The sequence below is a fragment of the Aspergillus terreus genome, genomic scaffold, assembly GCF_000149615.1.
Source record: "Aspergillus terreus NIH2624 scaffold_15 genomic scaffold, whole genome shotgun sequence".
Taxonomy (NCBI): domain Eukaryota; kingdom Fungi; phylum Ascomycota; class Eurotiomycetes; order Eurotiales; family Aspergillaceae; genus Aspergillus; species Aspergillus terreus.
Window position 1 is genome coordinate 1,193,122 of NT_165938.1, and position 27,829 is coordinate 1,220,950.

General features: G+C 52.2%; 11 protein-coding genes across 11 annotated transcripts in view; 4 read left to right on the forward strand and 7 right to left on the reverse strand.

Annotated features, from left to right (window-relative positions):
• Nucleotides 1-1,334: 1,334 nt before the first annotated feature.
• On the reverse strand, nucleotides 1,335-5,585 carry ATEG_09910 (uncharacterized protein; the record flags this gene model as incomplete). The annotated part of the gene is made up of 6 exons (XM_001218531.1): nucleotides 1,335-3,909; nucleotides 3,965-4,124; nucleotides 4,192-4,420; nucleotides 4,477-4,767; nucleotides 4,943-5,168; nucleotides 5,230-5,585. 6 exons carry the CDS (start codon nucleotides 5,583-5,585, stop codon nucleotides 1,335-1,337), a joined length of 3,837 nt encoding a protein of 1,278 aa, XP_001218532.1.
• An 859-nt stretch (nucleotides 5,586-6,444) lies between these two features.
• ATEG_09911 (uncharacterized protein) lies at nucleotides 6,445-8,043 on the reverse strand (the record flags this gene model as incomplete). Its single annotated transcript, XM_001218532.1, has 6 exons — nucleotides 6,445-6,518; nucleotides 6,594-6,613; nucleotides 6,657-6,693; nucleotides 6,724-7,357; nucleotides 7,603-7,628; nucleotides 8,037-8,043. The coding sequence occupies 6 exons, from the start codon at nucleotides 8,041-8,043 to the stop codon at nucleotides 6,445-6,447; spliced, it is 798 nt and encodes a 265-aa protein (XP_001218533.1).
• Nucleotides 8,044-9,683: 1,640 nt separating this feature from the next.
• ATEG_09912 (uncharacterized protein) lies at nucleotides 9,684-14,200 on the forward strand (the record flags this gene model as incomplete). Its single annotated transcript, XM_001218533.1, has 8 exons — nucleotides 9,684-10,039; nucleotides 10,101-10,326; nucleotides 10,495-10,602; nucleotides 10,842-11,070; nucleotides 11,143-11,302; nucleotides 11,356-11,389; nucleotides 11,528-13,445; nucleotides 13,632-14,200. 8 exons carry the CDS (start codon nucleotides 9,684-9,686, stop codon nucleotides 14,198-14,200), a joined length of 3,600 nt encoding a protein of 1,199 aa, XP_001218534.1.
• Nucleotides 14,201-14,866: 666 nt separating this feature from the next.
• Nucleotides 14,867-16,346, reverse strand: ATEG_09913 (uncharacterized protein; the record flags this gene model as incomplete). The annotated part of the gene is made up of 2 exons (XM_001218534.1): nucleotides 14,867-15,079; nucleotides 15,117-16,346. 2 exons carry the CDS (start codon nucleotides 16,344-16,346, stop codon nucleotides 14,867-14,869), a joined length of 1,443 nt encoding a protein of 480 aa, XP_001218535.1.
• A 744-nt stretch (nucleotides 16,347-17,090) lies between these two features.
• ATEG_09914 (uncharacterized protein) lies at nucleotides 17,091-17,604 on the forward strand (the record flags this gene model as incomplete). Its single annotated transcript, XM_001218535.1, has 2 exons — nucleotides 17,091-17,219; nucleotides 17,362-17,604. The coding sequence occupies 2 exons, from the start codon at nucleotides 17,091-17,093 to the stop codon at nucleotides 17,602-17,604; spliced, it is 372 nt and encodes a 123-aa protein (XP_001218536.1).
• Nucleotides 17,605-18,314: 710 nt separating this feature from the next.
• ATEG_09915 (uncharacterized protein) lies at nucleotides 18,315-18,650 on the reverse strand (the record flags this gene model as incomplete). The annotated part of the gene is made up of 1 exon (XM_001218536.1): nucleotides 18,315-18,650. One exon carries the CDS (start codon nucleotides 18,648-18,650, stop codon nucleotides 18,315-18,317), a length of 336 nt encoding a protein of 111 aa, XP_001218537.1.
• A 734-nt stretch (nucleotides 18,651-19,384) lies between these two features.
• ATEG_09916 (uncharacterized protein) lies at nucleotides 19,385-20,492 on the reverse strand (the record flags this gene model as incomplete). The annotated part of the gene is made up of 2 exons (XM_001218537.1): nucleotides 19,385-20,369; nucleotides 20,422-20,492. 2 exons carry the CDS (start codon nucleotides 20,490-20,492, stop codon nucleotides 19,385-19,387), a joined length of 1,056 nt encoding a protein of 351 aa, XP_001218538.1.
• A 2,693-nt stretch (nucleotides 20,493-23,185) lies between these two features.
• Nucleotides 23,186-23,533, reverse strand: ATEG_09917 (uncharacterized protein; the record flags this gene model as incomplete). Its single annotated transcript, XM_001218538.1, has 1 exon — nucleotides 23,186-23,533. One exon carries the CDS (start codon nucleotides 23,531-23,533, stop codon nucleotides 23,186-23,188), a length of 348 nt encoding a protein of 115 aa, XP_001218539.1.
• A 1,433-nt stretch (nucleotides 23,534-24,966) lies between these two features.
• On the forward strand, nucleotides 24,967-25,836 carry ATEG_09918 (uncharacterized protein; the record flags this gene model as incomplete). Its single annotated transcript, XM_001218539.1, has 2 exons — nucleotides 24,967-25,445; nucleotides 25,497-25,836. The coding sequence occupies 2 exons, from the start codon at nucleotides 24,967-24,969 to the stop codon at nucleotides 25,834-25,836; spliced, it is 819 nt and encodes a 272-aa protein (XP_001218540.1).
• Nucleotides 25,837-26,381: 545 nt separating this feature from the next.
• On the forward strand, nucleotides 26,382-26,873 carry ATEG_09919 (uncharacterized protein; the record flags this gene model as incomplete). Its single annotated transcript, XM_001218540.1, has 1 exon — nucleotides 26,382-26,873. The coding sequence occupies one exon, from the start codon at nucleotides 26,382-26,384 to the stop codon at nucleotides 26,871-26,873; it is 492 nt and encodes a 163-aa protein (XP_001218541.1).
• A 518-nt stretch (nucleotides 26,874-27,391) lies between these two features.
• The window catches only part of ATEG_09920 (uncharacterized protein), a gene marked incomplete at both ends in the record, with an annotated part of 974 nt that continues 536 nt past the window's right edge, over nucleotides 27,392-27,829 (reverse strand). The window contains one exon of the mRNA XM_001218541.1: nucleotides 27,392-27,727. Within this exon, the coding sequence (XP_001218542.1) occupies nucleotides 27,392-27,727 (336 nt within the window). The remainder of the gene's footprint in view (nucleotides 27,728-27,829) is intronic.

Genomic DNA, 27,829 nt, shown 5'->3' on the forward strand with positions numbered 1-27,829 from the left:
TCCGTTGGATGGGTTGGATGGGCCCCGGTACAGTATCTGTCTGCATGTCCCAGTACAAGATCGACGAAATCTCTGTATGACCTCTAGTGCGGTGATAAGATAGAGGCTCGTCGTGCGGGTTCTGCCTTTCGATGGGGTAGGTAGTGTATTTTAGTGGCGCATGAAGCTGCCCAAAGCAGGGCGTTTCTTCTCTGTGTTCCATACACCTTTCCAGACTAATCCTGTGGGCAGCTGGACCTGAAAATGTCGCTTGCCTCGACATAACCGATAAATAGACGTCATTCCCAATGATAATATGCCTGGGTGAAGCCCTCATGCCAGATTGGGTCAGTTTCCATAGACTCGGTGGTTTTGACAACCAGGGACAGTCTAGTATCCAGAACGGCAAGCAGACCACATAAGGGCCTGCGGAGAGGTGGCTCATGGTTCACCGATTCGGATAGGAATGCACAATGCCCAACGGATTAAGAGCAGTGTAATTAGGAAAGACATGTGTCCCATATCTTACTAAAAGCGAGAGATCGGGGTGCTTCATCTGATATTGACCGGTCAACTAATCAACTTGGCAAGATTCCTCCGAATATATCCCGAACAAAGATAAAACGCCCACTAGGAAACTATATATTCGAACACCGTCACTCGTAATCTACGCCTCAATTATTACCGGAGAGTAGCAGAAATAATAATTGATTGATTGTTTAATCGATGCCGCATTTCAAAAAAAAAAAGATTATACAATGTTTAAGTGGTGGATAACCGGACGACATGCACTACGGGGAATTCGCTATTTAGCCCTATTCCGGCAAATCATCCACAAAAACGTCTAAGGTTGATAAGAAAGACACTGTTGCATATTTCGCCTACCTCCTACATCGTTTTATATGTCATCATAAATGTGTGACCCGTGAAGGTACCTATCTCGATGGGATTCTTTGCAGCAGAAAGGTACATGAAACCGAAGTACTGTTTAGGGGAATACATGATTAGAAAACAATCATGTAATTTGATGCATCAAAAATAATAGCGCCACTTAAGGAAAGAAACAGGCGCCACATAACTCACACCCCTGCAAGTACGAATGGCTTGCATGAAGGAAATATACCATACAGTGATAGAACTACTTCATGACCACATTGAACAACGAGGCTCTAGTGCTATAGGAGACTCACGAACGTGAATAAGACATCTCCATGTCAGCTCCCTTTGCACTTTCGGCTACGGATGCAGGTTTGAGACTGTGAAGCCTTCACGTTTCAGATGTCGATCCAGTAAATCTAGAAATATTGAGATATGTGACCGTTGGGGAGATAGTCACTTCCCGACACCTCAATATGTCATCCAAATGCCTGTCGATGAATCGCTCCCACCTCTTCATATCTCCCCTGCCTGGAGAGCACTAACCCAAGGTTGTTGACACTGATAAGCGTGGCAGGATGCTTGGCTCCAAGCACCCTCTCTCGTGCTTCCAGCGCCCGTCGATGCAACGCTTCCGCCTCTTCATATTTCCCTTGCCTGTCAAGCACACTGCCAAGGTTGCTGACACTGGTGAGCGTGTCGGGATGCTCACGTCCAAGCAGCTCCTCTCGTGCTTCTAACACCCGTCGATGCATCGCTTCCGCCTCTTCATATTTCCCTTGCCTGTCAAGCACACTGCCAAGGTTGCTGACACTGGTGAGCGTGTCGGGATGCTCACGTCCAAGCAGCTCCTCTCGTGCTTCTAACACCCGTCGATGCATCGCTTCCGCCTCTTCATATTTTCCTTGGCTGGATAGCACTAATCCAAGGTTGTTGACACTGGTGAGCGTGTCGGGATGCTCACGTCCAAGCAGCTCCTCTCGTGCTTCTAACACCCGTCGATGCATCGCTTCCGCCTCTTCATATTTTCCTTGGCTGGATAGCACTAATCCAAGGTTGTTGACACTGGTGAGCGTGGAGGGATGTTCATCTCCAAACACCTTCTCACTCGCTTCCAGCGCCCGTCGATGCATCGCTTCTGCCTCTTCGTATTTGCCTTGGCTGCCAAGCACTAAGCCAAGGTTGTTGACACTGGTGAGCGTGTCAGGATGCTCACGCCCAAGGACCACGTCACTCAGTTCTAGGTCGCGTCGATGTACTGCTTCCGCCTCTCCATATTTTCCTTGGCTGGAGAGCACACCGCCAAGATTGTCCAGACTGGTGAGCGTGTCAGGATGCTCACGTCCAAGCACCTTCTCATATCCTTCCACCGCTCGTCGATGCATCGCTTCCGCCTCTTCATATTTCCCTTGCCTGTTAAGCACACTGCCAAGGTTGCTGACACTGGTGAGCGTGGAGGGATGTTCATCTCCAAGCACCTTCTCACTCGCTTCCAGCGCCCGTCGAAATACTGCTTCTGCCTCTTCATATTTCCTTTGGCTGCCAAGCACACTGCCAAGGTTGTTGACACTGGTGAGCGTGGAGGGATGCTCACGTCCAAGCACCTTCTCACATCCTTCCACCGCCCGCCGATGCGTCGCTTCCGCCGCTTTATATTTCCCTTGGCTCTCAAGCACACTGCCAAGGTTGTTGACACTGGTGAGCGTGAAGGGATGCTCACGTCCAAGCACCTTCTCATATCCTTCCACCGCCCGCCGATGCATCGCTTCCGCCGCTTCATATTTCCCTTGCCTGGAGAGGACTAAGCCAAAGTGACTAACACTGGTGAGCGTGAAGGAATGCTCACGTCCGAGCACCTTCTCTCGTGCCTCCAGCGCCCGTCGATGCATCGATGCAGCCTCCTCATATGCTCCTTGAAGTTCCAGAAACCACCCACAACGAGAGGAGAGGGTAGCGGCATTCAATTGGTCGTTATTGCCTGCGTCATTGGTAGACGTCAGCACACTCTTGGCATGCGCAAGGAGCCTTCGACATTGCCTCCAGCTTTCGTAGTTGCCATCGGGGAATACCCGCGCCATAATCTCGCGTAATTTGATCTGCCAGCTCTGGAGCTGCTGGTGCTGCTGCAGCCACGCCCGGACTGATAACTGCACGAGCCGGTGCATGTCAAACAACCGTTCATTTATTTCCAACCGGACCAGAGAATAGCTGAGAAGCGGCGCCAATGCATCGTGAAAGTCAAGCTCATCTTGATCAGAGTCGCGCACCAGATCTTCGGGGATGCCCTGCCGATCGAACATACTCATCAACGCTAGGAGATCGGTTGCCGTAGGCTGCTCCTGACGGATTTGCTTGAATGATAGTTGCCATGTTGTGATCACCGCATATCGAATGCTGGGATCACGCCGGAGATCTGTGGAATCCTTAGTCTGGAGCAGCCGCATCCGCTTCGGCTCGCTCTCATGGAAAAGCCGAAGGTATGCCGAGACGGTAATTAAAGGTGACCGGCTGGCAATATAGGACCCTGCTTGCGTAATTGCCAGCGGGATATATTCCAGGGCCTGTACCAGTGCCCTCTCGTCCTCTCGCGACTCTTCAGAGGGAGGATCCAGAAGTCTTAACTTTAAAAGCGCGACCGACTCTTCCTCGTTCATGGGCTGGACTGTGATCACATCACCATCACTCCCCACCAGATTCCGTGCCGCACGATCATTTCGTGATGTGATTAGCATCGATCCATGCGCCACCTGAGGCAGGAACCGAACCAGTGGCCCTCGTTCATCCGATGGATTGTCACGGAAAAAAACGCCATCGTCATCCGCATTATCGAGCACTGTCAGCCAGCGCCCATTGCGTACATCACATAACCACCGATACACAAGCTGGAGCAAGTTTGCCTTCGGGTCGTCCCGTCCCGGAATCTCCGCCACCGCGGCAATCTCCTGGTAGCCCTGTTCGAACCGCGCCGCATTGCTAGCGTGGATCCAGAAAACCCACGTGTCCGGTGTAGAGTCTCGCACGCGATAGGCATACTCGATGGCTGTCTGGGTTTTTCTAACGGTAGATAGATCAGCCGCTATTCAATAGGCCTCTGATGGGACAGCTTTACCCTACACCGGCCAACCCGACTAATGCCACCCGCTGATGTCGCTGGCCGATCGCCCCATGTTTCTCCTTAATCGCGCTGATGACAGCTTCACGACCCACGAACATTGGGTCTCTTTTAAGTGGCACTGTGGACTGAGGCTGGGGCTTCTGGCGTGTCTGCGCTGAGAACCGCTCCTATTAGCTCGCAAAAACAGAAAACGCGCGAAAAGACTGCAGCAAGGCACTCACCAAACCGAGCCGCCACTACCGATGGGGCGGCATCGACAAACTGTCGCAATCGATCAAGTGCGGTTTGGTAGCCGGCCGCGTTGCGCGTGTTAAATTTGACTATCATCGAGTGATCCGCATGCAGCGGCACCTTATCCTCTTCATGGTCGGGGAGCTGAAGAAGAGCTGAGTCTGCGCCAACCGTCGTCACGAAGTCACCTGTGCGTTTCCATCGTCCGCTTTCCGAGTCCTACTGCGATCGTCAGCACATGCCAGAGCCTGTGTCAGACCAAGACCAATACGCACCAATACTAAGCGCCTCGTCTGCTCCGTCTCATAGAAGCTGACTACCTTCCGGTCGCGGATCAGGTTTTTAAAATCCACCAGCTGGTGGATCAGTAGGTCCGATTTATTGGAGATCTGCCGGAGCAACTGTCCCCGCGGATGGTTCTTGTCCCCGCCCAGCATCTGCTCGATGTCGTCCATCACTAGTCCTTTATGGGGGATGGCAAATAGGAGCATGCCGTACGTGGCTCGATAGAGTGATGTGATCGCCGGGTGGTCTCCCTCCATTGTTTGGATCGCCCTCACCAGGCACTATCGGTTGATGTCAGCATATCATACATAGTAGCCAAAATCGGATAGTGGTCCCACGTGAGCCAGGATGATCCCTCCAAAACTGTGTGCGATGAATATCAGAGGTCTCTGCTGGAGCTAGTCGAACAATCAGTCCAAATGGCCGCCAGTAGACAGGCCTAATATCGTCTCCTACCTCCTTGGTATTCCGAACCTTCTTGATCTCCTCCATCAGCTCCCGCCCGTAGTCGAGGATCGTATCCACCCCGTGGCTCGACAGCTTGGAGTTGTACCCATAGATCATGGTCCGGCACTGCGGCAAATCCTTTGACAGAAAGTCCCGAAGCCACATCCGACCGAGATTCCCGCGGCCCTGCCACGAGCCGTATGCATGCCCATCTAGCCCGGTGATGGCGATGATGCTGTATTGCATTGTTAACTAATACGAACCATCTAGAAGTAGGTAATAGAACAGGCCCTTACTCGGCAACCACTGGTTTATTCTCGTCCGGCGCGTAGAGCTGGGTAAACCCAAAGAAGTGACGGTCAAAGCTGATGTCAGTGTCTCCCATCTCGACCTGCCAGTCCTCCAGCGGATCGACTTTCAGCTCATGAAGGAACTGAGGCACGCCACCGCGAAACTGCACCAGCGCCACCCTCTGTGTGTCACTCTCATAGCACGAGGGCACGACGGCGATCTCCGCCTGGATCTGCGGTCTCTCGTCGTCGGTGAGGTTGTCGTGGAGTGTCTCTTGCAATGCGGTCTGCAGATCGTCATCGGGCTGTTCCCGCGACAGGCCGGTCACCCGGAAAATATGCGACGTTCTCCGACTCGCCATCGTGTTTGGTACTCATGTGTGGTGTAGAGGAGTGCATTGGATGAGGCCGGAGTCTGCTAACAGATAGACGGCCTCAGCCTTGCTGGCGAGGCTGAATCCATTAGCGCTGCGGGGTATTGGGCATGCACCTCCAAGCATTGCTACTATACTTCATCATGCTACTGTATGCCAAATCCAGCATTCTCCTAAATCATTCTTAACGGGAAGAACGTTCATCGCCGCATACTATATTAGTCTGTCTGTGCCATCTGAGATCATTTTTCAGATTATGTAACCTTATGGTTGATTGCTCTGCCTGACATCACGTGCCATAGTTGGACAACTTGGACACTAACCCATAACTGACTTAGCCCCGAGCTAGCCATTTTAGACTTGGCCCCTTGCGAGAGCATGTCCAGGGCGGACCGAAAAATTTCACGTTCCTCTGTTTCTGGGTGGGCGGTGGATTGATCCCTGAAGTGACTGATGTCCTTACAGGCAGAATGCGTTCCACCAATCCCACCGAAATCGACCGTTCAACGTACTTCTCGCCAAATGTTCCTGATGAAAGATGCCCGGGCAGACGCCCCTGTATTTGCCCATGCTGTAGCTTAAGTACGGTTCATGGTCAGTTTTATTTCTCACATAACGACCGTCAACTTTGGTTCAGACTTCACTTTGGCTCAACAGGCCTGATTCAGTACTCCCCTTAACTGTTCAACCGACAAAAAAACAGCGCTAGGTGGGTAAATCTAAACTAGCTTTTTTGCCTCTGTTAAGGACTGCTGTCTTCAAGAGTTATTCCTGCGTTTGATTCATCATCACGGTATGCGTTACCGAGTTCGCAGTGTTCAACTATTTCCTACTATATTATCAACGTTCAGGACGCGGTTTTTCGGGGCATGTGATGAATAGGGGGGTGGTTGTCCATAGACTTAAAGGGATCAACTGGGTCTGTTCAACACGCAACGATTCTTAAGTCCAGTAACCTAACATGCCCTCAGATCCAGTGGAGAAATTCCTACTTACACATGGCCGCCCGATCTGTGCTGTGGATCCTTTTTCCGCCGCAGCCGATCGGCTATCGCAAACCTCCATTCTCCAATCACTTTGACGAAGAAAAGAAATACTACCATCAGCAATAGGGCACCAGTCATACATCCGATCAACGTGCTAATCCAGTAGGAACATGCGAATAGCAGGGCACTTGAATATCTCTTATCGGAGTTGGAGGCCGCGAGGTTCACTTGGAAACAGTTCAGGAGGATCGAGAAAAAGGCAAATGCAGATAGCGCGGGCCCTTGTAGGCGAGCAAAGTACGCTCGATACTGATAGTCTATACGTTGGTAATGGCTTCTTCCCAACAGAACAGGCGCGTAGTAGTTCAGTCGTGTCATCCGGATCTCTCCGTAATGGTACCGTCCCGACACTTCGCTATCCGTGATGTCGTTGAAACGGGCCGTGAACTGGCAGAACTGAGGCCAGGCCACTTCTTTAGGAATTAAACAGAGAGCGGGATCTTGTGCGATTCGAAGATCGGATTCATACTGGATCAGGTGGAAATACGTTCGTAGATAGCCGAGCGCGGCCTTTCTAAGCCTCACCGCCGCACCATGTTTAGACGGGTTGCTCATGAACGTATCCCAGAACACGTAGGACGTTATGTACCGGGGAAGAGGTTTGAGGAAGATGCGGTTATCGATCCAGACGAGATGCAGCCGCGGATCCTCGGTTACGATGATTTGTCGACCTTTCACTTGTTGTCGATGCAGCGGAGAGATGTTACTGCTGTCCTGTTTCGACATCCACCAAAGTCTGTCCGATATCGACTCGAGGTCCTCTGACCAGAGTTCCCGGGAAAGAAAATCGAACAGCTTCTTATGATCTCTAATTTTGATTCGGGGATGACCCGGCAAATAATCAAGCGATGCATCGAAATCATCATTGAGCTGATCGTTTTTTTGGAATGGACATGACAAAGAGGTTCCTGCAAGCGTTGACATTTCTGAAAGCGTCGGATTTAGAATACAAAGCTCACGATGGTGCTGACTGACCGGGATTGAACTAGATTGAACGCTTTTTTCGACGAGAGATGTCGCTAAAGAACGGTGTTTATGTTCCGCTTCCGAGAGCCTTCGGAGCTCAGCCTCACGAGCACGCAACGCTGCCTAACCGGACCCTGCAAGGCGTATCCACGAACAGCCTAAGTCAATTAAAGGAAATCTCGAGGAACAAATCACAGAGATTGGTTCCAGCAACGATAAACCTAACTATGTGTCTACCGCTTAGATAACTTCACTTTGAGGCGGCTACATATCTTCAGCGGAATACGGTATACAAATAAAGTGAGTTATATGTAATACAGCCTGATGAAACGGAAGGTCACGACTGTGTGGTGAGCGAGTACAAAAACAGAATACCCCGACGTGCCAAACCAGTCTATAAATTTGGAACCAAACATTAGCGACTCACAATCCATGCTTGAATCTCCTGCTAATCTTGCGGTTCCCCGAACTTGAAAGCAGCTTGCCCCCCGTTCGGTCTCGTCTTCCGCCCGGGCTCTCCTTCCCCCACCGTCATATTGCGTCCCTTTTGCGCCTCAGTAATATCGTCGCAGCCATCACTCTTGCATGTCCTATGACCGACTGGCCATTGGACTGTCGGCAGGTCCATCGTGCTGCTCAAAGAGGATCCGGTCCTCCTCCAGCAAAAACGCATGCTCCGTAACAACTATGTCGGCTGCGCGACTCTGAGTCGGCAGACGGTGCTTGTACGCAGTATCTAGAGCCTGAGCGCCTTTTTCGACCTCGCTGCATTGTGGTCGCAGATATTTGAGCCCGGACACTTGGAACTCAAGGAGGATGCGAGGCGGATCAAATGGAAAGAGACCACTCAACCAGGCGGACTGTATATTGCAGCGTGTAAAGGCTTCTTTGCGGGCGCGATTATAAAGGTATGCAAAGTGTGGTTTGCGTACTCACCCCGTGCGACAAATCTGCCCAACCTGTGCCTGGTATGCTGTTTTCAGAGTTTTAAACACCCACATCGCACGCTTGGAGTTTGTAAGACGTATGCGAAGGGAGACGACATAGAATAATGCGGTTGGTAAAGCAGAATGTCATGACACTCGGAGACTTATGGGCGCCAAAACCACCGCGGAAAAAGAGTCGTGGCCGACTACCCGTTCGATTCGGGTCTGCAGATCAACAAATGTTCCTCCCAGTACAGACTGATGCTGGTGTTCGTATAGCCTGTTTGGAGCGGGGCAAACTGCCGCCCCGGGGTGGCGTGAGTGGTGCATGCATGGCGATGGGTGGCGGCCGACAAGATGGTGAGAGGATGCAGGAGCTGGCCATCGGCGGAAATGTATTCCGCTTTACCGTAGTCCCGCAATGTTTCGCAGATGGTCGTTGTGGACAATCACCTTGGGAGAGTTGGGAGCGCTGAGAAGAACGCCCGTCTCGTCCATATCATACACATTCTCCGAGAGGATGGCCGGATAGGCCAGCTCGCGACCAAGGATGGCAAACCAGTGTCGGACTTTGTCTTCGGTCTGCTGGCCATCTCGCTTCCGATCAGTTGCTCGCAGCCGTCGTGCTTCTAACAGCGGGTTTCGTCGGTCAAACCCCTGCGGCCAATTCCTTCCCGGAGGTCGAACCTCGAGGCCAGGATCTGTGATTTGGAAAAACGAGGAGTACGTGAGAGGGATCCCACGAAGAAGAGAAATCCTTCTGGTTCGCCCCTTAGCACGGTATCATGAGTCGCCAAGTCTACCTCCAGGCTAAGTCACTCGTGGTTAGCCTATTTAGCACGTGTCGTCAGGGAAGACTGAAGCCAAAGCTTCCTATCATTGGCTTGACATGGCTTTTGGATGGTGCGACGGACTCATGTATCATATGGCACACAGAGTTACTTCAACAATAAATGGCCTCCGAAGAATTTGGTATACGGTAGCATCTACGAAGTGACAATAGCAATGGTTGGAGGTGCATGCGCGATACCCCGCAGCACTAATGGATTCAGCCTCGCTGGCAAGGCTGAGAAGGCCCATCCATCCGCGAGCACAGTCTGGCCTCATCTAATGCATTATCCTACCACCACGCGTGAGCGCAAACCACGATGGCCAGTCGGAAGAAGTCACACGTCTTTCGGGTGACCGGCCTGTCGCGGGAACAGCCCGATGACGATCTCCAAAACGCATTGCAAGAGACACTCCACGACAACCTCACCGACGATGAGAGATCGCAGATCCAGGCGGAGATCACCGTCGTGCCCTCGTGCTATGAGAGTGACACACAGAGGGTGGCGCTGGTGCAGTTTCGCGGTGGCGTGCCTCAGTTCCTTTATAAGCTGAAAGTCGATCCGCTTGAGGACTGGCAGGTCGAGATGGGAGACACTGACACTAGCTTTGACCGTCACTTCTTTGGGTTTACCCAGCTCTACGCGCCGGACGAGAATAAACCAGTGGTTGCTGAGTAAGGGCCTGTTCTATTACCTACTTCTAGATGGTTCGTATTAGTTAATAATGCAATACAGCATCATCGCCATCACCGGGCTAGATGGGCATGCATACGGATCGTGGCAGGGCCGCGGGAATCTCGGTCGGATGTGGCTTCGGGACTTTCTGTCAAAGGATTTGCCGCAGTGCCGGACCATGATCTACGGATATAACTCTAAGCTGTCGATACGCGGAGTGGATACGATCCTCGACTACGGGCGGGGGCTGATGGAGGAGATTAAGAAAATCCGGCATACGAAGGAGGTAGATCCCGCTATCGGATCTGTCTACTGATAGCAAGTTTGGCTGATGTTTTGAGTAGCTCCAGCAGAGACCTCTGATTTTCATTGCACACAGTTTTGGAGGGATTATCATGGCTCATGTAGGACTAGCGCGAGAGTAATTTTTGTCTATGCTAACAACCACGTCTAGTGCTTAGTGAGGGCAATCCAGACAATGGAGGGAGACCACCCGGCAATCACATCGCTGTATCGAGCCACGTACGGCATGCTCCTCTTTGCCATCCCCCATAAAGGACTAGTGATGGACGATATCGAGCAGATGCTAGCCGGTGACTAGGGTCATCCGCGAGAGCAGTTGCTGCGGCAGATCTCCAATAAATCGGACCTACTCATCCACCAGCTGGCGGATTTTAAAAACCTGATCCGGGACCGGAAGGTGGTCAGCTTCTATGAGACGCAGCAGACGAGGCGGCTAATATTAGTATGCGTTGGCCATGGTTTGACACAGGCTCTGACATGGATTAACAACCGCAATAGGATTCGGAGAGCGGACGATGGAAACGCACAGGTGACTTCGTGACGACGGTTGGCGCAGACTCGGCTCTTCTTCAGCTCCCCGACCATGAAGAGGATAAGGTGCCGCTAAATGCTGATCACTCGACGGTGGTTAAGTTTAAGACGCGTACTGAGGAAGGATACCAAACAGCGCTTATTAACTTGCGGCAGTTCTTAGAAGAAGCACCATCAGTGGTGGCAGCTCGGTTTAGTGAGTGACCTGCTGCCGTCTTTTCGCAGTCTTTTTGTTTTGTTTTTGCGCACTAATAGGAGCTGTTCTTAGAGCAGATGCGCCAGAAACCCCAGCCGCAATCCACGGTGCCTTTTAAAAGGGATCTGACGTTTGTGGGCCGTGAAGCTGTCATCGGTGGGATCAAGGAGAAGCATGGGGCGATCGGCCAGCGACATGAGCGGGTGGCATTGGTGGGGTTGGCAGGTGTTGGGTAGGCTCTCCCATCAGCAGCCTGGTGAATACCGACTGACCTGACTACCCTAGAAAAACGCAGGCAGCCATCGAGTATGCCTATCGGGTGCGAGAATCCGCACCGGACACGTGGGTGTTCTGGATCCATGCCAGCAATGCGGCGCGGTTAGAACAGGGCTACTAAGAGATTGCCGCTGTCGCGGAGATTCCTGGACGGGACAATCTAAAGACGAACATCCTCCAGCTTGTGTATCGGTGGTTGTGCGATGCACGCAATGGACGCTGGCTGATGGTGCTTGACAATGCGGATGACGATGGTGGCTTTTTCCGTGGCAATGCATCCGATGAACGAGGGCTACTGGTGCGGTTCCTGCCCCAAGCGGCGCATGGATTCATGCTAATCACATCGCGAAATCGCTTTGCGGCACGGAATCTGGTGGGGAGTGATGGTGATGTGATTACAGTCCAGCCAATGAACGAGGAAGAGTCGGTCGCGCTTTTACGGCTAAGACTTCTAGATCCTCCCTCTGGAGAGTCGGGAGAGGACGAGAGGGCACTGGTGCAGGCACTCGAATATATTCCGCTGGCACTTATCCAGACTGCGGCATATATTGCTAATCGATCCCCCCTGATTAACGTCTCCGCATACCTTCGACTTTTCCATGAAAGCGAATCGAAGCGGATGCGGCTGCTCCAGACTGAGGATTCCACAGATCTCCGGCGTGATCCCAGCATTCGATATGCGGTGATCACAACATGGCAGCTATCATTCAAGCAAATCCGTCAGGAGCAGCCTGCAGCAACTGATCTCCTGGCGTTGATGAGTATGTTCGATCGGCAGGGTATCCCCGAAAATCTGGTGCGTGACTCGGATCAAGATGAGCTTGACTTTCACGATGCATTGGCGCCGCTGCTCAGCTATTCTCTGGTCCGGTTGGAAAGGGACGAACGATTGTTTGACATGCACCTGCTCGTGCAATTGTCGGTCCGGGCGTGGCTGCAGCAGCACCAGCAGCTCCAGGGCTGGCAGGTCAAATCACGTGGCATTATGGCACGGGCATTTCCCGATGGCAACTACGAAAGCTGGACACAATGTCGCTCGCTCCTTGCGCATGCCAAGAGTGTGCTAACGTCTATCAACGACGCAGATGATAACGATCGATTGAATGCTGCCGCCCTCTCCTCTCATTGTGGTCGTTTTCTGGAACTTCAAGGAGCATACGAAGAGGCGAAAGCGATGCATCGACAGGCGTTAGAAGCGCGGGAGAAGGTGCTTGGACGTGAGCATCCCTCCACGCTCATCAGTGTCAGTAATCTTGGCAACGTGCTCTTCAGCCAAGGGAAATATGAAGAGGCGGAAACGATTCATCGACAGGCGCTGGAAGGGAGTGAGAAGATTCTTGGACGTGAACATCCCTCCACGCTGGCCAGTGTCAGTAATGTTGGCAACGTGCTCTTCAGCCAAGGGAAATATAAAGAGGCGAAAGCGGTGCATCGACGGGCGCTAGGAGCACGAGAGAAGATTCTTGGACGTGAACATCCTGACACGCTGACCAGTGTCAGTAATCTTGGCAGCGTGCTCTCCAGGCAAGGAAAATATGAAGAGGCGGAAGCGATGCATCGGCGGGCGCTTGAAGGATGTGAGAGGGAGTTTGGACGTGAACATCCCTCCACGCTGGCCAGTGTCAGTAATGTTGGCAACGTGCTCTTCAGCCAAGGGAAATATGAAGAGGCGAAAGCGGTGCATCGACGGGCGCTAGGAGCACGAGAGAAGATTCTTGGACGTGAACATCCTGACACGCTGACCAGTGTCAGTAATCTTGGCAGCGTGCTCTCCAGGCAAGGAAAATATGAAGAGGCGGAAGCGATGCATCGGCGGGCGCTTGAAGGATATGAGAGGGAGTTTGGACGTGAGCACCCCTCCGCGCTTACCAGTGTTAGTAACCTTGGCGGTGTGCTTGACAGCCAAGGGAAATACGAAGAGGCGGAAGCGATGTGTCGACGGGCGTTGGAAGCACGAGAGAAGGTGCTTGGACGTGAGCATCCTGACACGCTCACCAGTGTCAGTGGCCTTAGCTGTATACTTAGCATCCAAGGGAAATATGAAGAGGCGGAATCAGTGCTTCGACGGGCGCTAGAAGGATACAAGAAGGTGCTTGGATGTGAGCATCCCTTCACGCTTACCAGTGTTAGTAGCCTTGGCTGTGTGCTTGACAGCCAAGGAAAATATGAAGAGGCGGAAGCAATGTGTCGACGGGCGTTGGAAGCATGAGAGAAGGTGCTTGGACGCGAGCATCCTGACACGCTCATCTGTGTCAGTAATCTTGGCTTAATGCTCTCCAGCCAAGGGAAATATAACGAGGCGGAAACGATGCATCGACGGGCGCTGGAAGGGAGTGAGAAGGTGCTTGGACGCGAGCATCCTGACACGCTCACCAGTGTCAGTGACCTTGGCTGTATACTTAACAGCCAAGGGAAATACGAAGAGGCGGAAGCGATGCATAGACTGGCGTTGGAAGCACGAGAGCAGATGCATGGATGTGAACATCCCACCACGCTTACCAGTGTCAGTAATCTTGGCAATGTGCTCTTGAGGCAAGGAAAATGTGAAGAGGCGGAAGCGCTGCATCGACGGGCGCTAGGAGCACGGGAGAAGATTCTTAGACGTGAACATCCTGACACGCTTACCAGTGTTAACAACCTTGGCTTTGTGCTTGACAGACAAGGGATATATGAAGAGGCGGAAGCGATGCATCGCCAGGCGCTAGGAGCACGAGAGAAGATGCTTGGACGTGAACATCCCACCACGCTTACCAGTGTCAGTAATCTTGGCAATGTGCTCTTGAGGCAAGGAAAATATGAAGAGGCGGAAGCGATGCATCGACGGGCGTGGGAAGCGGGAGATAAGGACTTTTAACCTGGACATCCTAGAATAGCCGCTAGCCTCGATCGAAATGTGAAGAGGCTCCATAATTCTAAACCTATATTTGTAACGTTTCGTGTACAGGCGGGATACATGGATCTATAGTATCTAGGCGTAATCATTCTTCCTGCAACATTGTCTACGCGTGCTAGGAAACGGCCGACGAGATACCGCGGTAGTTGGCATCCGGATAGTCAGCAAATTTGTTATTCATTCGGAGTCGGCTACTGGTGGCTCCCCGACGTAGAAACTCTAAGTATACTGGACCGATAGGCCGAAAGCAATGAGCATCGACCTACGGCAACGCAAGATGGGTATGCTTATCTTTGGTCAGTCGAGCCAGTGACATCCATGCTGGTTACTCATGCCGCTAGGGTTGCGAAATAAAAGACTAGGACCTTAGCGCTCACTGAGCATTGACTAGTGATGATAAATACTCAGTAAGTGATCCCCTAAGCGGCCTCATTAAAACTCCTCTAAATAGGGAAAGTCCCGTTGATTCTAAAAAGTCAAGTCCGTATAGGTGCTTGTGTACGGAATTGTCTCGTCCAGCGGAGCTGGTCTGCGGAACATAACTTAAAATAGGCAATTGCTCTGTATGGAATAGCGTGTATGGCATTTAGGGTTCGAAAACAACCCGTTGTATATACAACATGAAATTCAGTTCTGAAGTCCTGTGTAGCAGATGTATTTAGGTGGTTGTTCATCGTAGTCGACACTCTTCCCACAGACTAAATGGGAGAAATCCCAGTTGATCAGACTGCAGGCTAGGCTCCGGGGCGGGGCTAGGAGAATATAAGGTGGCAGGTGTACGACCAAAGTACAGTATATTTCTGCATAGAGCCAGCTCGGGCGTCCTAACTCATACGAGGTCTAGGCTCTTACCATATTCAGGCAGTGCCCATCTTACCATCCACTCTGACTTGAGAACTTGCTTAGTCGTAGGACGATTTTCTGGTCTGAATGAGAGCATCGGCCGTAGCATGTCAAAAATAGCATCCCTCTCGTCTGCGTCAAAAGGTGGCATCCCGCTATCTCGTCTGGGTTGCTGTACGCTGTCCTCAAACCGATCCTCCCAGGATCGGTAGGGGTTCCGATTGATTGGCTTCCCATCCTCAGTGAACTTATGTCGACGCGCCTCCCATCTCTTCCACCATTCGGGCGGCAAGATACCCAGGGCATCGACATGCTCGCAGGTCATGTCGTCCTCGGTAGCGAGGAATCCTTCAAACAAAGACCGCTGAGCGAAGATAGACCATATAGTACATGCGAGGCTCCATATATCGGATTGAAAAGATAAAGGGCTTTCAGATTCAAACCAAGCCTCGGGAGGACGGATGACGAGTGGGGTGCGAGAAGTGTATTTCAGCTCTTTCGGGTACGAAAAAGCTTCGCCAAAGTCAGAAAGCAAGATTCTGGCTTCTGCAAGCGTAATTTTCTCACTTGCTTCTCCTAGCCATATGGGCGCAACGCCGTAGGATGGGACGCCAGGAGGAAGTGGATTACCATCCAGATGAATAACTGGCTCGAGTTCCGGTGCCCCATATTCTTCATATAATTGTTCGGGTGACAGCTGATCAAAGCTAGGCGGGACTTTGAGAAGAATGTTTCCCAGATGAAGGTCCCCGTGGACAATCCCCTGCGAATGTACATAATCCACAGCAAGAACCAGCTGGGCGGCCAATGCTCGGGCCACGTCAAGCTGGAATAAACGGACCCATGACCCGTCTTTCAGCGCAGATAGGCTAGCCCTCGCAGGTGCCGTGACATAGCAAGCATGCTCACCATTGGGACCGTGGACAGTGAACCTATCCAGAATTGAAGGAACCATTGCCTTGGCTAGATCGTTGTCTGCGGAGCGATGTCGGCAGGTGAGGGACGATACGATGTCCGCTTCCTTTGGGTTTGAGTCTGCGGTAGAAATTTTTACTGCAACATATTTATTGGATTGTCCATCACGGGCTAGCCACGTCGTCGAATAGGTGCCATATCCCAGCTTATGAACCACGCGATACCGACCATGAAAGTGGTCTCCAATTTGGACGGGATGATAGCCCCCTGGTCGATAGTTCTCAAGTCGTTCGACACCTTCCAGGGGTTCATATAAGCAGGGAGCGCTGGACTCGTCCTTGGTCGCCATTGAGCTGGATGGGGTGGTTGTCCACGCGAGGCGGCGTTGGTTGCGCAGAAATGGCGTTCGCAGCTTGCGGGGGACAGGAAAACTAAGTTTGTTATGTAAACCGTGCGGGCGCAACGATAGTCTGGTTAAAGACAACCACCTGGTCATGATCTATCATGCGGCGACGCCGGACAGAAGAAGTACGGTAAAGACATGGAAATATATCCGGTGCTGGGTTGGGTGAAGGGGTTCGATGAGTAACAAGTTACGCAAGGCGCCCCAACCAACTTGGGAAAAGACGTGGACGATGATTGGATGGAGCGGTGTGTGAGAAAGTCCGGCCCGGGACACAGCGCTTATGCATTGGTTGACGACCAAGCATTCAACATACTCAAGCGGCAGGTATCGGTCCGGGATTGGACGCACAGGCACATTCCTTGTCAACAGTAGCCGCCAGGAACCGACTTAGACCATGTGATGTGCATGACGCTCATTCTACTGCGGGGACTTAGTTTTATCTATCGGATCATTTCTAAGTTGTCTGGATCTTTACTCGATAGATTTACGCGCCCTTGGGATTGCGTGTTTTAGGAGAAAAGCTGACTATTTGACAGCAGGCTATAAAGGAGGCGCGATCCAAAATGAAGAACCGATCTCCAACCTACAGTTTATTTCTTATTCCTACAAAAAGTTCAGATAACAATCATCCCTCTCTTGAAAACCCCCATTGGCGATCTCATCCAAGCAGACATGTCTACGGTCAACATGGTGAAATATTACTTTTACAAGGGCATGGTCCCCAAAGACCAGGATCGACTGCGTCAGCTTGTGGCTTTGGCGTATCAGACAGCAAGAGACAGAAAGCTCTATCCAAAGGCGGTGCTTATTAGGTATGTACTCAGTCCGCATTCGACTAGCGTCTCTCGCACGGGCGTTCTTGTTTCCTCAGGTTCTACCGGGTGCTAAATGATGATCCTCGATGATTTGTAGATCCGAGATTCATGATACAACTAGCATCAATGGAGTACACTAAAAGGACCCTTTGGGTCCACATGTTACCCTTTGCTACAAAGACGAGGATCAGCTCCTCCGTGGGACTCATGTCGCAAGTCATGGCTATGTTCATGGAAAGGACAACCTTGGATTTGTACGCGCAACTCATGCAGGAGAAAAGGCAGATACAGCCAAGAGACTGCAAGGGAAGAAGACAGTATGGCCATCCGAGAATGAGCTTGAGGCTGTGCCAGAGATCGGCTACGGCCACCTGCCACGCAACTAGAGTCTTGAAAGAATTCATGCATTCGGAGTGTACATATTGTTGACTAAAGCTGTACAGTATTGCACTTCTGAGATGTACTGTAAAATCCAAAATATAAAGGAAATGCCGCCCAAGCGTCCTTGTGACGTATGCAGATGATACAATTAAATTCAGGAATTGCTCTTGGCCCGTAGATAGTAGCTTGGTTCCCTTTTACGTTGGATGCTTTATATTGGAGGGTAAATGAGGCTACATATGGCAGGATTTCCCTATATCTCATGGATATCTGATGAATTGTAAGGGGAGATTGGATATTATCACTCGATGAAACAGTAGAGACAAGTTTTGGGGTCCTTTGCTATCCGATGTTGGACAATTCAAGTGCGGCAACCGTCGACCTCTACACTAATTTAAAAGCATGGCGTTTCTTTATCCAGTTGGACAGAGAAAAAGTTTGCATATTCTTGATCGATCCTCCGTAAGGCAGAGCCAAAGCTCCGTTCTGCTTTTTGGAGGTTCCGGTAATGAGCGTCAACCTGCTCTATACCCACCTGGCAATCATCAATTGCAGTGCGGAGCATCGTGCTGCGCGGCATCAATAACCCCAGCATGCTTGACCTCCACCGCAGCGAGTTCCGTTTCTCATTGCCACTGAATCTCTGAAATTGTTCCAGACAGCTCCGCAGCTGTTGCACCGAATCATAGGTCAGCAGAGCGGCTTCCACTTCGGCTTAAAACAGGATGGCAGCGCGTCGGACTTTGCGGTAGTAGGCATTTTCGGCGCGAAGATAGGATGCCTCATATGCCATACGCGTGAGGGTATCCCGTTCGGTTGGCTCGTTGATAGTCTGCTTTTTGGCCCATTGTAGACGACAAGGCATCAAATCAACGGCAGAACTCTGGCCACCTTGCCGTGCCACTCGAACCTCCACCGACGTCGGCCGGTCTGGTCTCGTCCAATCGCCCCAGATCTCAGAATCATCACTCGTATATCCACTCGCAGATCTACGACGGCCTTTGTGCTCGCGCCATACTTGAAAGCGGCTACGGAATTTATCAGCGAGCATTGTGTGCGGTTATATGATAGATGCAGTAGATTTTTTGAACAGGCAGCTACGAGTCGTCGCAAGGAGCGGTCAGCCCTTTTTATCAGTCGAAAAGTCAATGTACCTAGAATATGTGATGCTAAATAATCTGCGGTACTTTCGACAGTATCAGTGCGCCACTCATGATTTCAAAGACCACCAAGTGCAAATCTTTTTCTGCATCTCTTCCACATGGCTGAGATGGCCTTTGGTCTGAGGCATGCATACCGAGTGTCGCCTGGTTTGATATGTAGTCCCGTCTGCTGCAAGACAAATAATTTCGTCATGAGTCCTGCATTACGCCCATAGATGCACCTACGGGGTATTCATCTATCGCGCAATGGATCGATGGCTTACAGGCGCTTAGTACGAACGCCAACCTGAGTTTTTAGCATCAATCTTGCAGTTCTATCTAAGCCTCGATCGATCGGCCCGTAGTCGCTGGGGCTCACGCCCGCAGCCGTATAGTCATATTCGACGCGACCAACTGACGGACTGCTTGAGTACAAGGGAAAGCACGTCTGTCGGTAAAGGGACAAACTCAGTTAAATAACAATATTGGCCTTAAATATAGTGGGGTATGCCTCTTGGCTGATGAATGTTGGCTACAAATGGAGTGTTCTTTCCAGATGCGACATAGTACAAATAGCGCCGAACATCAATATCATTTGAAATTCTTCTGTAAGAGAAAACCATTCTGCCAGCTACGTCACCTTTTAACTGTGTCCAATCTGGGCGCTGTGCTCCGCAGCGCAGACGGCGTAGGCAGTCCGGACTTTCTGCCGAGCTCTCAGCTTCATCACTCGAAGGCCTCGGCGCGTCCTAATCCGCCGTTCACAGACCTGGCATTCGTCTCGCAAAGCTATTCCATTCCCGGCGAGGCCGAAGGTGGGGGTGAATCCTTGCCGTTCCATAAACCAGAGCATAGGATTGGGGAAGCCACCTACCGGATATCGGTCTCCGTTGTCCAGTCGCACGGACAACTGCACCACCTCTTGCAACCGCTGCACTTTAAAGTTGATCGGTAGACAGTGGCGCCCACACTCTCGACAGATGGAGCTTTCATCCATATCGATGCCAAGGTAGCGGCCATTAAGAACGTACTGGTTTCGGGCCTGGGAGACTCGTCTAAACGCCGCGACGAACACTTCTCCGGAAATGCGATAACGGATCGCACCGACACAGTGAAACGAGCCACTGCGGGCATCCCCCTCAGGTGCCGAGGCCAATTCGAAGAACAGACTCTGCGCCAGAAGCCGTAATATACTTCGGCGTCCAGTTTCGCCGAGACGCTGTGCTCGGGCTTGCTGGACGAGGTCGTCTATCTGGTCGACAGCGTCCAACGGGGGCGCCGGGCCCGACAAGGAACTGTCTAGGCGACATAAGGCATCACCATGGGCACGACTCCCCTGCGAGGCAAATCGCAGCCAGGACAGAGCTCCGTCTGTCTCCGTCATGAGCGTATCATGCAGCGGCCAGAAGAAATGATGGCGTGGAACGAGACGCGGGGCAGGCCTCTGGGCGGACCGGCCCGCGTCTTTGCTACCCTCGCCTGTTCCTACTGAGAGCAAGACTCCCAGCGGCGGTGACCACGGCCACATATGCTTCAGCTCTTGGACACACAAGGCGGCGGGACAGTTGTGCATCAAGCCACCGTCCCAACAGTACCCGAGGGAAGGCAGGCGAATGGGTCGAAAGAACCTACGATGCGTCAGTGGTGCGGGTGGAGGGGGGGTCACCCTTCGGCACTCACATCGGCGCGGCGGATGATGCACGCGCACTCCAGGGACGGTCAGCGAGCGGCGCAAAAAGGGTAGGAGGCATGGCACGCACCACATCCATACCAAAGGCTCTTCATTCGAAACCACGCCCGACAAATGGTGGTATCCTATCGTACTGTCAGATAGTCTGAGGCCATGTCTCAAATGCTGGTTCTATAGGGTCGACAGAGGATCAGTGAAGGTAGGGTTTCTCAAAGCCATAGCTTACCGATATTCTCGGGCCGCTGACCCACCGGCTTATAGTTAGTTAGAATCGTCGGTCCTTTTTCCGAACTGGTGGTGGTAATGCCGAGTTTCGTCCCTGTCGCTCGAGGATCCTAGAGGCGCAGGCTACTCCCGTAGTGATCGCGGAACAAGGCATCGAGTCGGCGGCTGTCGTACAGGCCTCGGCCCGTAAGACACCGCAGCGTCCGGCGCCATTTGACTGGCAACGATGCACTCTGCTGTTCGCGGAAGAAACGTCGGAGGAGCTGCTGGACAGCATCGCTGCACTGCCGAAAGAATCGTCGCAGAACGAAAACGTCCAGGACCACGAGCGCGCCTGTCTGGCATCAGAATATTGTGTGACATAATCTAAACATCACCTACCGGCACTGGTCCCCCAGGCCACGTCGATTAGAGCGGCCAACGGACATTGCGGCCCCAGATGATCCTGCAAGTCGAGCAATATCTGCAACGCGACGACAATTCGGACGCCCCCGCCGTCGACTGTCAGCGCGCGCACCGCGGCCGTTAGAGGAAGAATGGCGATGGAACTCAGCCCGGCCCGCTGGCACAGCGGACATGCCTCGAAGTAGTATACCGACTCCGCCCGTGGTTTTGGCCGACCGTATCGCCGGACACAGGCATCACACAGCGCATGACCGCATGGCAAGGGATGCTGGGGACTGCTGAGGAGGCAGCCCAAGCAGGTATGATTACTATAAAGGGCTTCAAAGACGGACTGGCATTGGGCCACGTGCTCCGCGTAGACGTGGTGTAGCGGAATGTTCCGGCCCGCCGCAAGTGTATAGCTGCTCACGAAGAAAGATTCGATCGAACAAGACCGGGCACCGGCGGTGATTGGGTCGAAAACCTGTTGCAGGGCCTGAAGACACGGACTCCGGTACCGGTCCCGGAACATATCATGGGGATGGAAAGCTGAACGGATACATTAGCATTAACTCCTTGGAAAGCTGCTAGGCCCTCCGCATTTCCGTATTCCACCTACCGTGTGTATTCGGTGGGAAGGCCTCGAACAACAAGCTCGAGGCAATCGTCCGGTCTTGGGTTTCGGCAGACATCAGTGTCTTCGATTGACACAAGTAGTGGATTATATGAGAGGTCCACTCGCCCGGCCGCTGGTCCGGTCTTAACGCGGCGATTAAATTGAAGGGGCTGCATGGGTTTTGCGCCATATGCGTTACTGCTTTATGCAGGAGACCGGGCAAGTGCACACTCGAAAACTGGGTCTGAGTCTCTAGACGATCGCGATCCGCCCAGTTAACCGCTTTGAGAACCTCCTCTTTCAAGGTTCGGAAGCGAGCCTCGTCGGACAATGTATGACCGCGTGGAACACTCAGCACATAGACGCTGGCGAACAGCTCCGGGCCGCCGCATGGTAGAAACAACGTGGGCGTGATGGCGGGATCCTCTAACAGGGTCTCCGTGCTCGGCTCGTCCGTCTCGACGACGACGATGATCCGGGGACGCAACAATGGATACGTGGCATCGCGCCCCACGAGCGACCAGCTCTGTAACAGGGTGTGCACGCCCTTCAGTCCACCAACATCGTCAGCGAAAACACAGGTCACATGCGCAAACGGCAGCAGAAACCGGGCCAGCAACAGATCCAGCGTGTGGGGGTCGGGGGACTGTCCCTAGGGGAGTGGGACGTGCTCGGCCGATCCAAGAGGCTCTGAGCCAAGGGGCTGTGGGGTCGCATGAGGATCACCCTCTGCGAAGAGAATGGGGCGGCTGGATAACTGGGTCCGGTGGTCAACCTGCAAGTTGAACCCCGCGACCTTCCGCCTGGGGTTATCTGGGAAAAGTTGACGAAGGGCTCGATCCTTGCGCGCTCCGCCCAAGAAGCATGTTAATGCAGGATACGTATACTGGGGTTGACCAACTACAGGTGCCAATTGAGAAGGGCGCGATGCGTCGTAAAGCAGTGCAGGCACCCCGTCCTCTGAGATTAATTGAAACCACGGGACGCTTCGTACTGGCCGCATGGCAAACTTCAAGTCAACAAGGATACAATCAAAGCCTCGAACTATTATGACGGATTGCTTGCCTTATAACGAATGCTTCAATGCGGGCAAGCCAAGGAAGCTACCGCCATGTTGCATTTCAAAAGAGCGCTAATTACATTGTTAAATAGGCAACATAACCTGTTCTATGTCGATTGCATCGCCCGTGCAAGGGCAGCCAATCCAGAAGTTTATATGAAAGTATATTGAGGTAGCGCCTCGGCCGCTTCGTTCTGTAGATCCAGCTCATACATGTTTCTAGCAAGGTAAACCCTCCAGTAATGATGTTCCATAAGTGTAGCTGAATGTGTACTGTACATATGGAATACCCTATGTATATTCTTCTCAGGGGCACCCACGTAATCTTCTCACTGCACACATTCACGTCAAAATCCATGACATATGTGACCTCCCCACAGGCGGTCTAGGCTATAGCAGCGGTATGTGCGGTATGTGCGGTATTATAGAAGAGTCTCACCCGTCCTGTGCTCAGGAGAGAATGCCTGCCTTACTGCAGTAGTTCAACCTGCGTCTCGTTGCATGCGTCGGCAGCCGATTTGTTATCACTAAATGTTGACCGACGGTCCTCCATATAGTTCTCTAGATACGCGCAACGCACAAAACAGCCCGCAGCGTACCTCGGATGCATACTCTGCCTGATTTCGTTCCAAACTTTCCCGCAGCTTCGCATACGAACCAGGGCAGCATCCCATGCTGTCCATGGCCGATGCGATAGGGCAGCGGCGAGCGTGGAGGGGACCACAGTATTCGAGATATGTCCGTACAGCTGATCATCCGTGGTACGGTGTCTCTGGGTTCTGTATGGAATGACTATCGGTCGTGCTGAGGTTGGCATGCTGCATGGAGTAGCTGTTGAATGACGTATTAGATATGGAGAACAGAGGCGTGTAGTAGACCTGGCACCTCCAGCTGTCAGTGAAATGAGATTAGGACTAAAAAGAAATCCAGTATACAGAGGTACCTACTGTAGGACTTTAGATATAGATTAAAGGCTAGAAATTTCTCGCACGAAGGATTCCTATCGAAAGAGGTTGAAGCTTTGGCTATGGCTCCACGGGATTTGTGAAGCTGGAAGATATATATCATAGGTTATCGGATTTCCGTCTTGTGGCGCTTAGCCACCCATGGGCCTGCAGTGACGCCTTATTGCCAGGTATACCGTGCATTGTCTTTCCCAAGCCTGGCGCCTGACTAGCTCAATCAGTGGCTGAGACGTATCGATCTAAGGCTATGGTCCACTGAACTACAGACGCATATGGAGAACTGTGCCCCTGAACAGCGACATCCCCAAGTGCAGATGATATGGAACCTTTTAATGTGGAGAAAAAACGATTTCCCGAAATAGACTAGCGTATCACAGGTAATACTCCAACCTTCGAAGAGCCTGCCCCAATGGATGTGCATTAGCGCCGACCATCTAAGTTATGAAGAATAGATGGGTTGATCTGCACCATCACGGTGGTATTTGAGTATCGCGAGTCGCACATCATGCCGCGGCCACACTGCCCTGCCGTGCCCATTTCTCCTCCCCTTTAGCCACCATGGCAAACCCTCTCTCCGGCTCGCGCAACGTGCGTCGGCGCCGGCAGACCATTTTCCAAAAATGTTACGAACTGAGCCTGTTTGGCGTGGATGTTTGGATTGTTGTGTGCGCCGGCGGCCGCAACCATGTGTTTAAGTCATCCTCGGACCGCCAGTTATTTGACGCATTGGACAACCAAGTGGTATGCCTTGAAAGACGGGGACTGTACCGTACACTCTAGCTAACGGAAAGAAAGATGAGAGCCGCTCACCGACCGACTTGGAAAATGTCGCGGGACTACGACCAAGAGCGCGGACAAGGACGTCGCTTACGCTTAATCGACCGATTGCAGGTCGCTTATAACGTCGATTCGCCCTGCAGGGTGACTCCCGGGTAATCCGCGAAACCGATGTGGATACCTACATGGTGGCAGCATTGTGGGATATAGGAAAGTTGTTGTATGATAGCCAAGGTCTACCTATATTCGTCAAGGTCTTGTTTCCTATATTATGCCGGGCTAGGAGTGCGGATTTGCAACAGGGCCGACGTTCTGCCGTGTCTACCACACAACCAATTCTGGGCACACTTACCGTAATATATGTCCATATCGCTCTTTACTGTGGGCTTTTAGCACTGTACTTCAGGTTGTAGGGGTTGCTGGAAGACATATAGGCCAGGTCGACGCCGACCCTACGGTGCACCCCACAGTTGTATTAGATCCGCCCCATCGGCCCTTGTATAAAACCATGACAGGCGCGCTGTCGGTGAATGCGGCACTCAGGTTGGATTTGCACCCGGTAAGAATAGGACTCCTGGTCATGGGACGGCCGATGACCTTGCCAGACCTCTGGAGGAGATTATGGCCACAGTGGAAGGAGAGGCTCTCAAAGCCCCACCACACGGCGAAATTGAATCCTGCCGTCCAAAGCCAGTATATTGACACATTACTGGAGATGGAGCAGACTCCCCTCGCCTATAACCTGGCCGCATCGATCTGCACGTGGCTGGTCCTGGCGGGATTCCTTGTTTTCCCCGGCACCTTTACCACACTGCGGGAGTCATCGCTGCTTCAAAACGCAGCCGGGGGCGTGGTCTACCGCGCCGTGCAGCATATTCCGCTTCTGAGTGTTGCGATCATCTTCTGTGCTCTCGGGACGGCTGGATGCGGTGCCCTGTGGTGGGGGCGGAGGGCCAACTATATTTGGCCGACGGAGAAGATCTTTCTGTATGACACTCCCCTCTTCTGTCTGCCCTACAGTCCAGCTGACCAATTCAGGCCTGTCCTAATCCACTCGGTCACCGGGCTGCTAAACACGATCTTAAATGTGTACACGGCCCGCGGCGGGACCTGGTCGGTTATAGCGATCGTGACGGTGTCAGTGTCCGGGGCCTATGCCACGGTGGCGGCTCTTCTCTTTGCGATGTATCACTTCCTGCTGCTTCAGGTGAAAGCCGACCATCGGTCTATGGAAGACCACGCCAAGCAAGCTATGTGCATGCACCCCACGATCGGCGGGTCCATCCTGTGCGGAACCGCCCATGACAGCGGTATTTGCGAAGCCTGTCAACGATCGCCAAATATCACTGTGACCCGGCTCGAACATCGCACGCCTTAGGCTCGTTTGGGGATGCGACCCATGTTGGCCTGCACATATGTCAGGTTTAGCCGAAATATTCTTGTGTGGGGAGTCGAATCGGGATTAAAGACAGGGCAGTTGTTGTAACCTCATATCAACCCAGAAACTGAGCAAGGTAAGAAATGAATACATGCCAAAGAGGTTTTGTAAATGGCAGAAGAGGGAGCCTGTAGTATGGTCGCTGTATACCACAGTACTCAAGAAGCTGCGGCTTGTTATGTATAGCCCGATATGCACACGGTGAGTGCAAGGCACTAAGGGTCAAACAATGGTTTACAGACACCCCTAGCTGAACACCGGCAGCGGGAAAATAAAGATACCCTATATATATAAGCGCTTCATACATGATTAGGATATCCTCTTAGGAAGCACCAACAATCAGGCCCTTTGCTGTGTATGTGATGGCGGACTGCAATGGATCCACGGATCGGTTCAAGAACACGTAAATACTTAACCAGCCTTTAACCGGTGCATTTCAATGACTGCTTATTGTGGGCATCCGCAGATGATCAAGCATCTCTACGATGTCTTGGCCGCAGCAGCCGACCAGCTCAGCCTTGCCGTGGGCCAGCAGTTCAGATGGCCCCCTGGGCGGAGTACATATCTTCAATCACTTGCGCAATGGCGTTTATCTGTGGTCAGTGGGTGACACATCTGGCCAGCCAACAGTCCTCCCAGCCTACGAGGGGCGGTATTTCGAGTCCTGGAAGGCCCGAGAGAACGGCGGAATTTCCATCAAGCTGGCAACGGAAGACAGCCAAGCGAGTATCCTGCAATTCGAATATACTCTTTCGATCCCGACCGTTTACTGGGATGTCTCCTATATTGATATGGACGTTGGCTCAGAATTTGTCAAGCAAGGAATACGCGTGACGGCGGACGATCCTACCTGCCGCACCATAACATGTCCCGCCGGGAACTTCGATTGCGATTCGGTGTATCTTGAGCCGGATGATGATTTCGCGACCCGTGGATGCCCCATGCAGACCACATTAACCTTGACATTGGGGCTCTGAGCTGGTTATGTGGCCATGTGCATGGGAAGAACTTGTTGTAAAGTAACCGGCAAGGTTGGCGCTGGCGACTATATCGCCAAGGGCATGAGAAATGTTCAGGGTCCTGCAAACCATTACAGTGATTGACTGGGCTTTCCTTGTGTCTACAGTTGCGCGATTTTAGTGTAGGTTATTGTGATCCTCCGAATGCTGCAGTCCATTCCCTTGTAATATGCCTTGTAGCAGCCTCAGTACAGAATTGAGAGTCCCCTTAGATAGCCTGCTTTATGTTATGGACTGTGGGGATACAGGCTACCAAGAGTGAATTATCTTGTAACCATACTAGCTCCTATTGTAGGGTACGGCCAGACACTGCCAAGGGAGGGATAAACTGTAGATACATGTAGACTATCTTCTTCCAAAAAGGAAATCCGCTAAGTAGCATTCTCGAGGAATCGCTCCATGCCATCCCCTGGGTTCACGGCGAAAACAGTCTGGTTATTGCATAGATCGGGTTTGTCGAGTAGACCGGCGGAGAACTAGACCGGCTCCGCCGAGTGCACAACGAACTGGTAGGACGAAACACCGGCATTTGAGACAGTATTTTGACTGAGGCGGGGTGCATGGCACGGGCTGTAAAGGTCGGAATTGTAGAGGGCGTACGGGCCGTGGAAGCGAAAGAGAACGCTGTCGCCAGGCTTTGCGCTGATCGATTGAGGTTGGAAGAGAGACTGGGACGCCGCTTCGTTGGACGTTAGCGCCTCTTCCACGTCAACGATATACAGGCCGATGGTGATGTTGGAATCGGTGAAGACTGCGTCGGGAGCTATCGACGGTTCCACTGTCGGCTCGGAGTGGGGACGTAGGGGGTGTATCTGCGACATCGTCAGGGAGGGCAGTATAGAAGAACGCACATTTGAGGGGAGCATAGACTCAACTGTATGTGTGCTAGCTTCCGCGTTGGCCGAGGTGGCCGT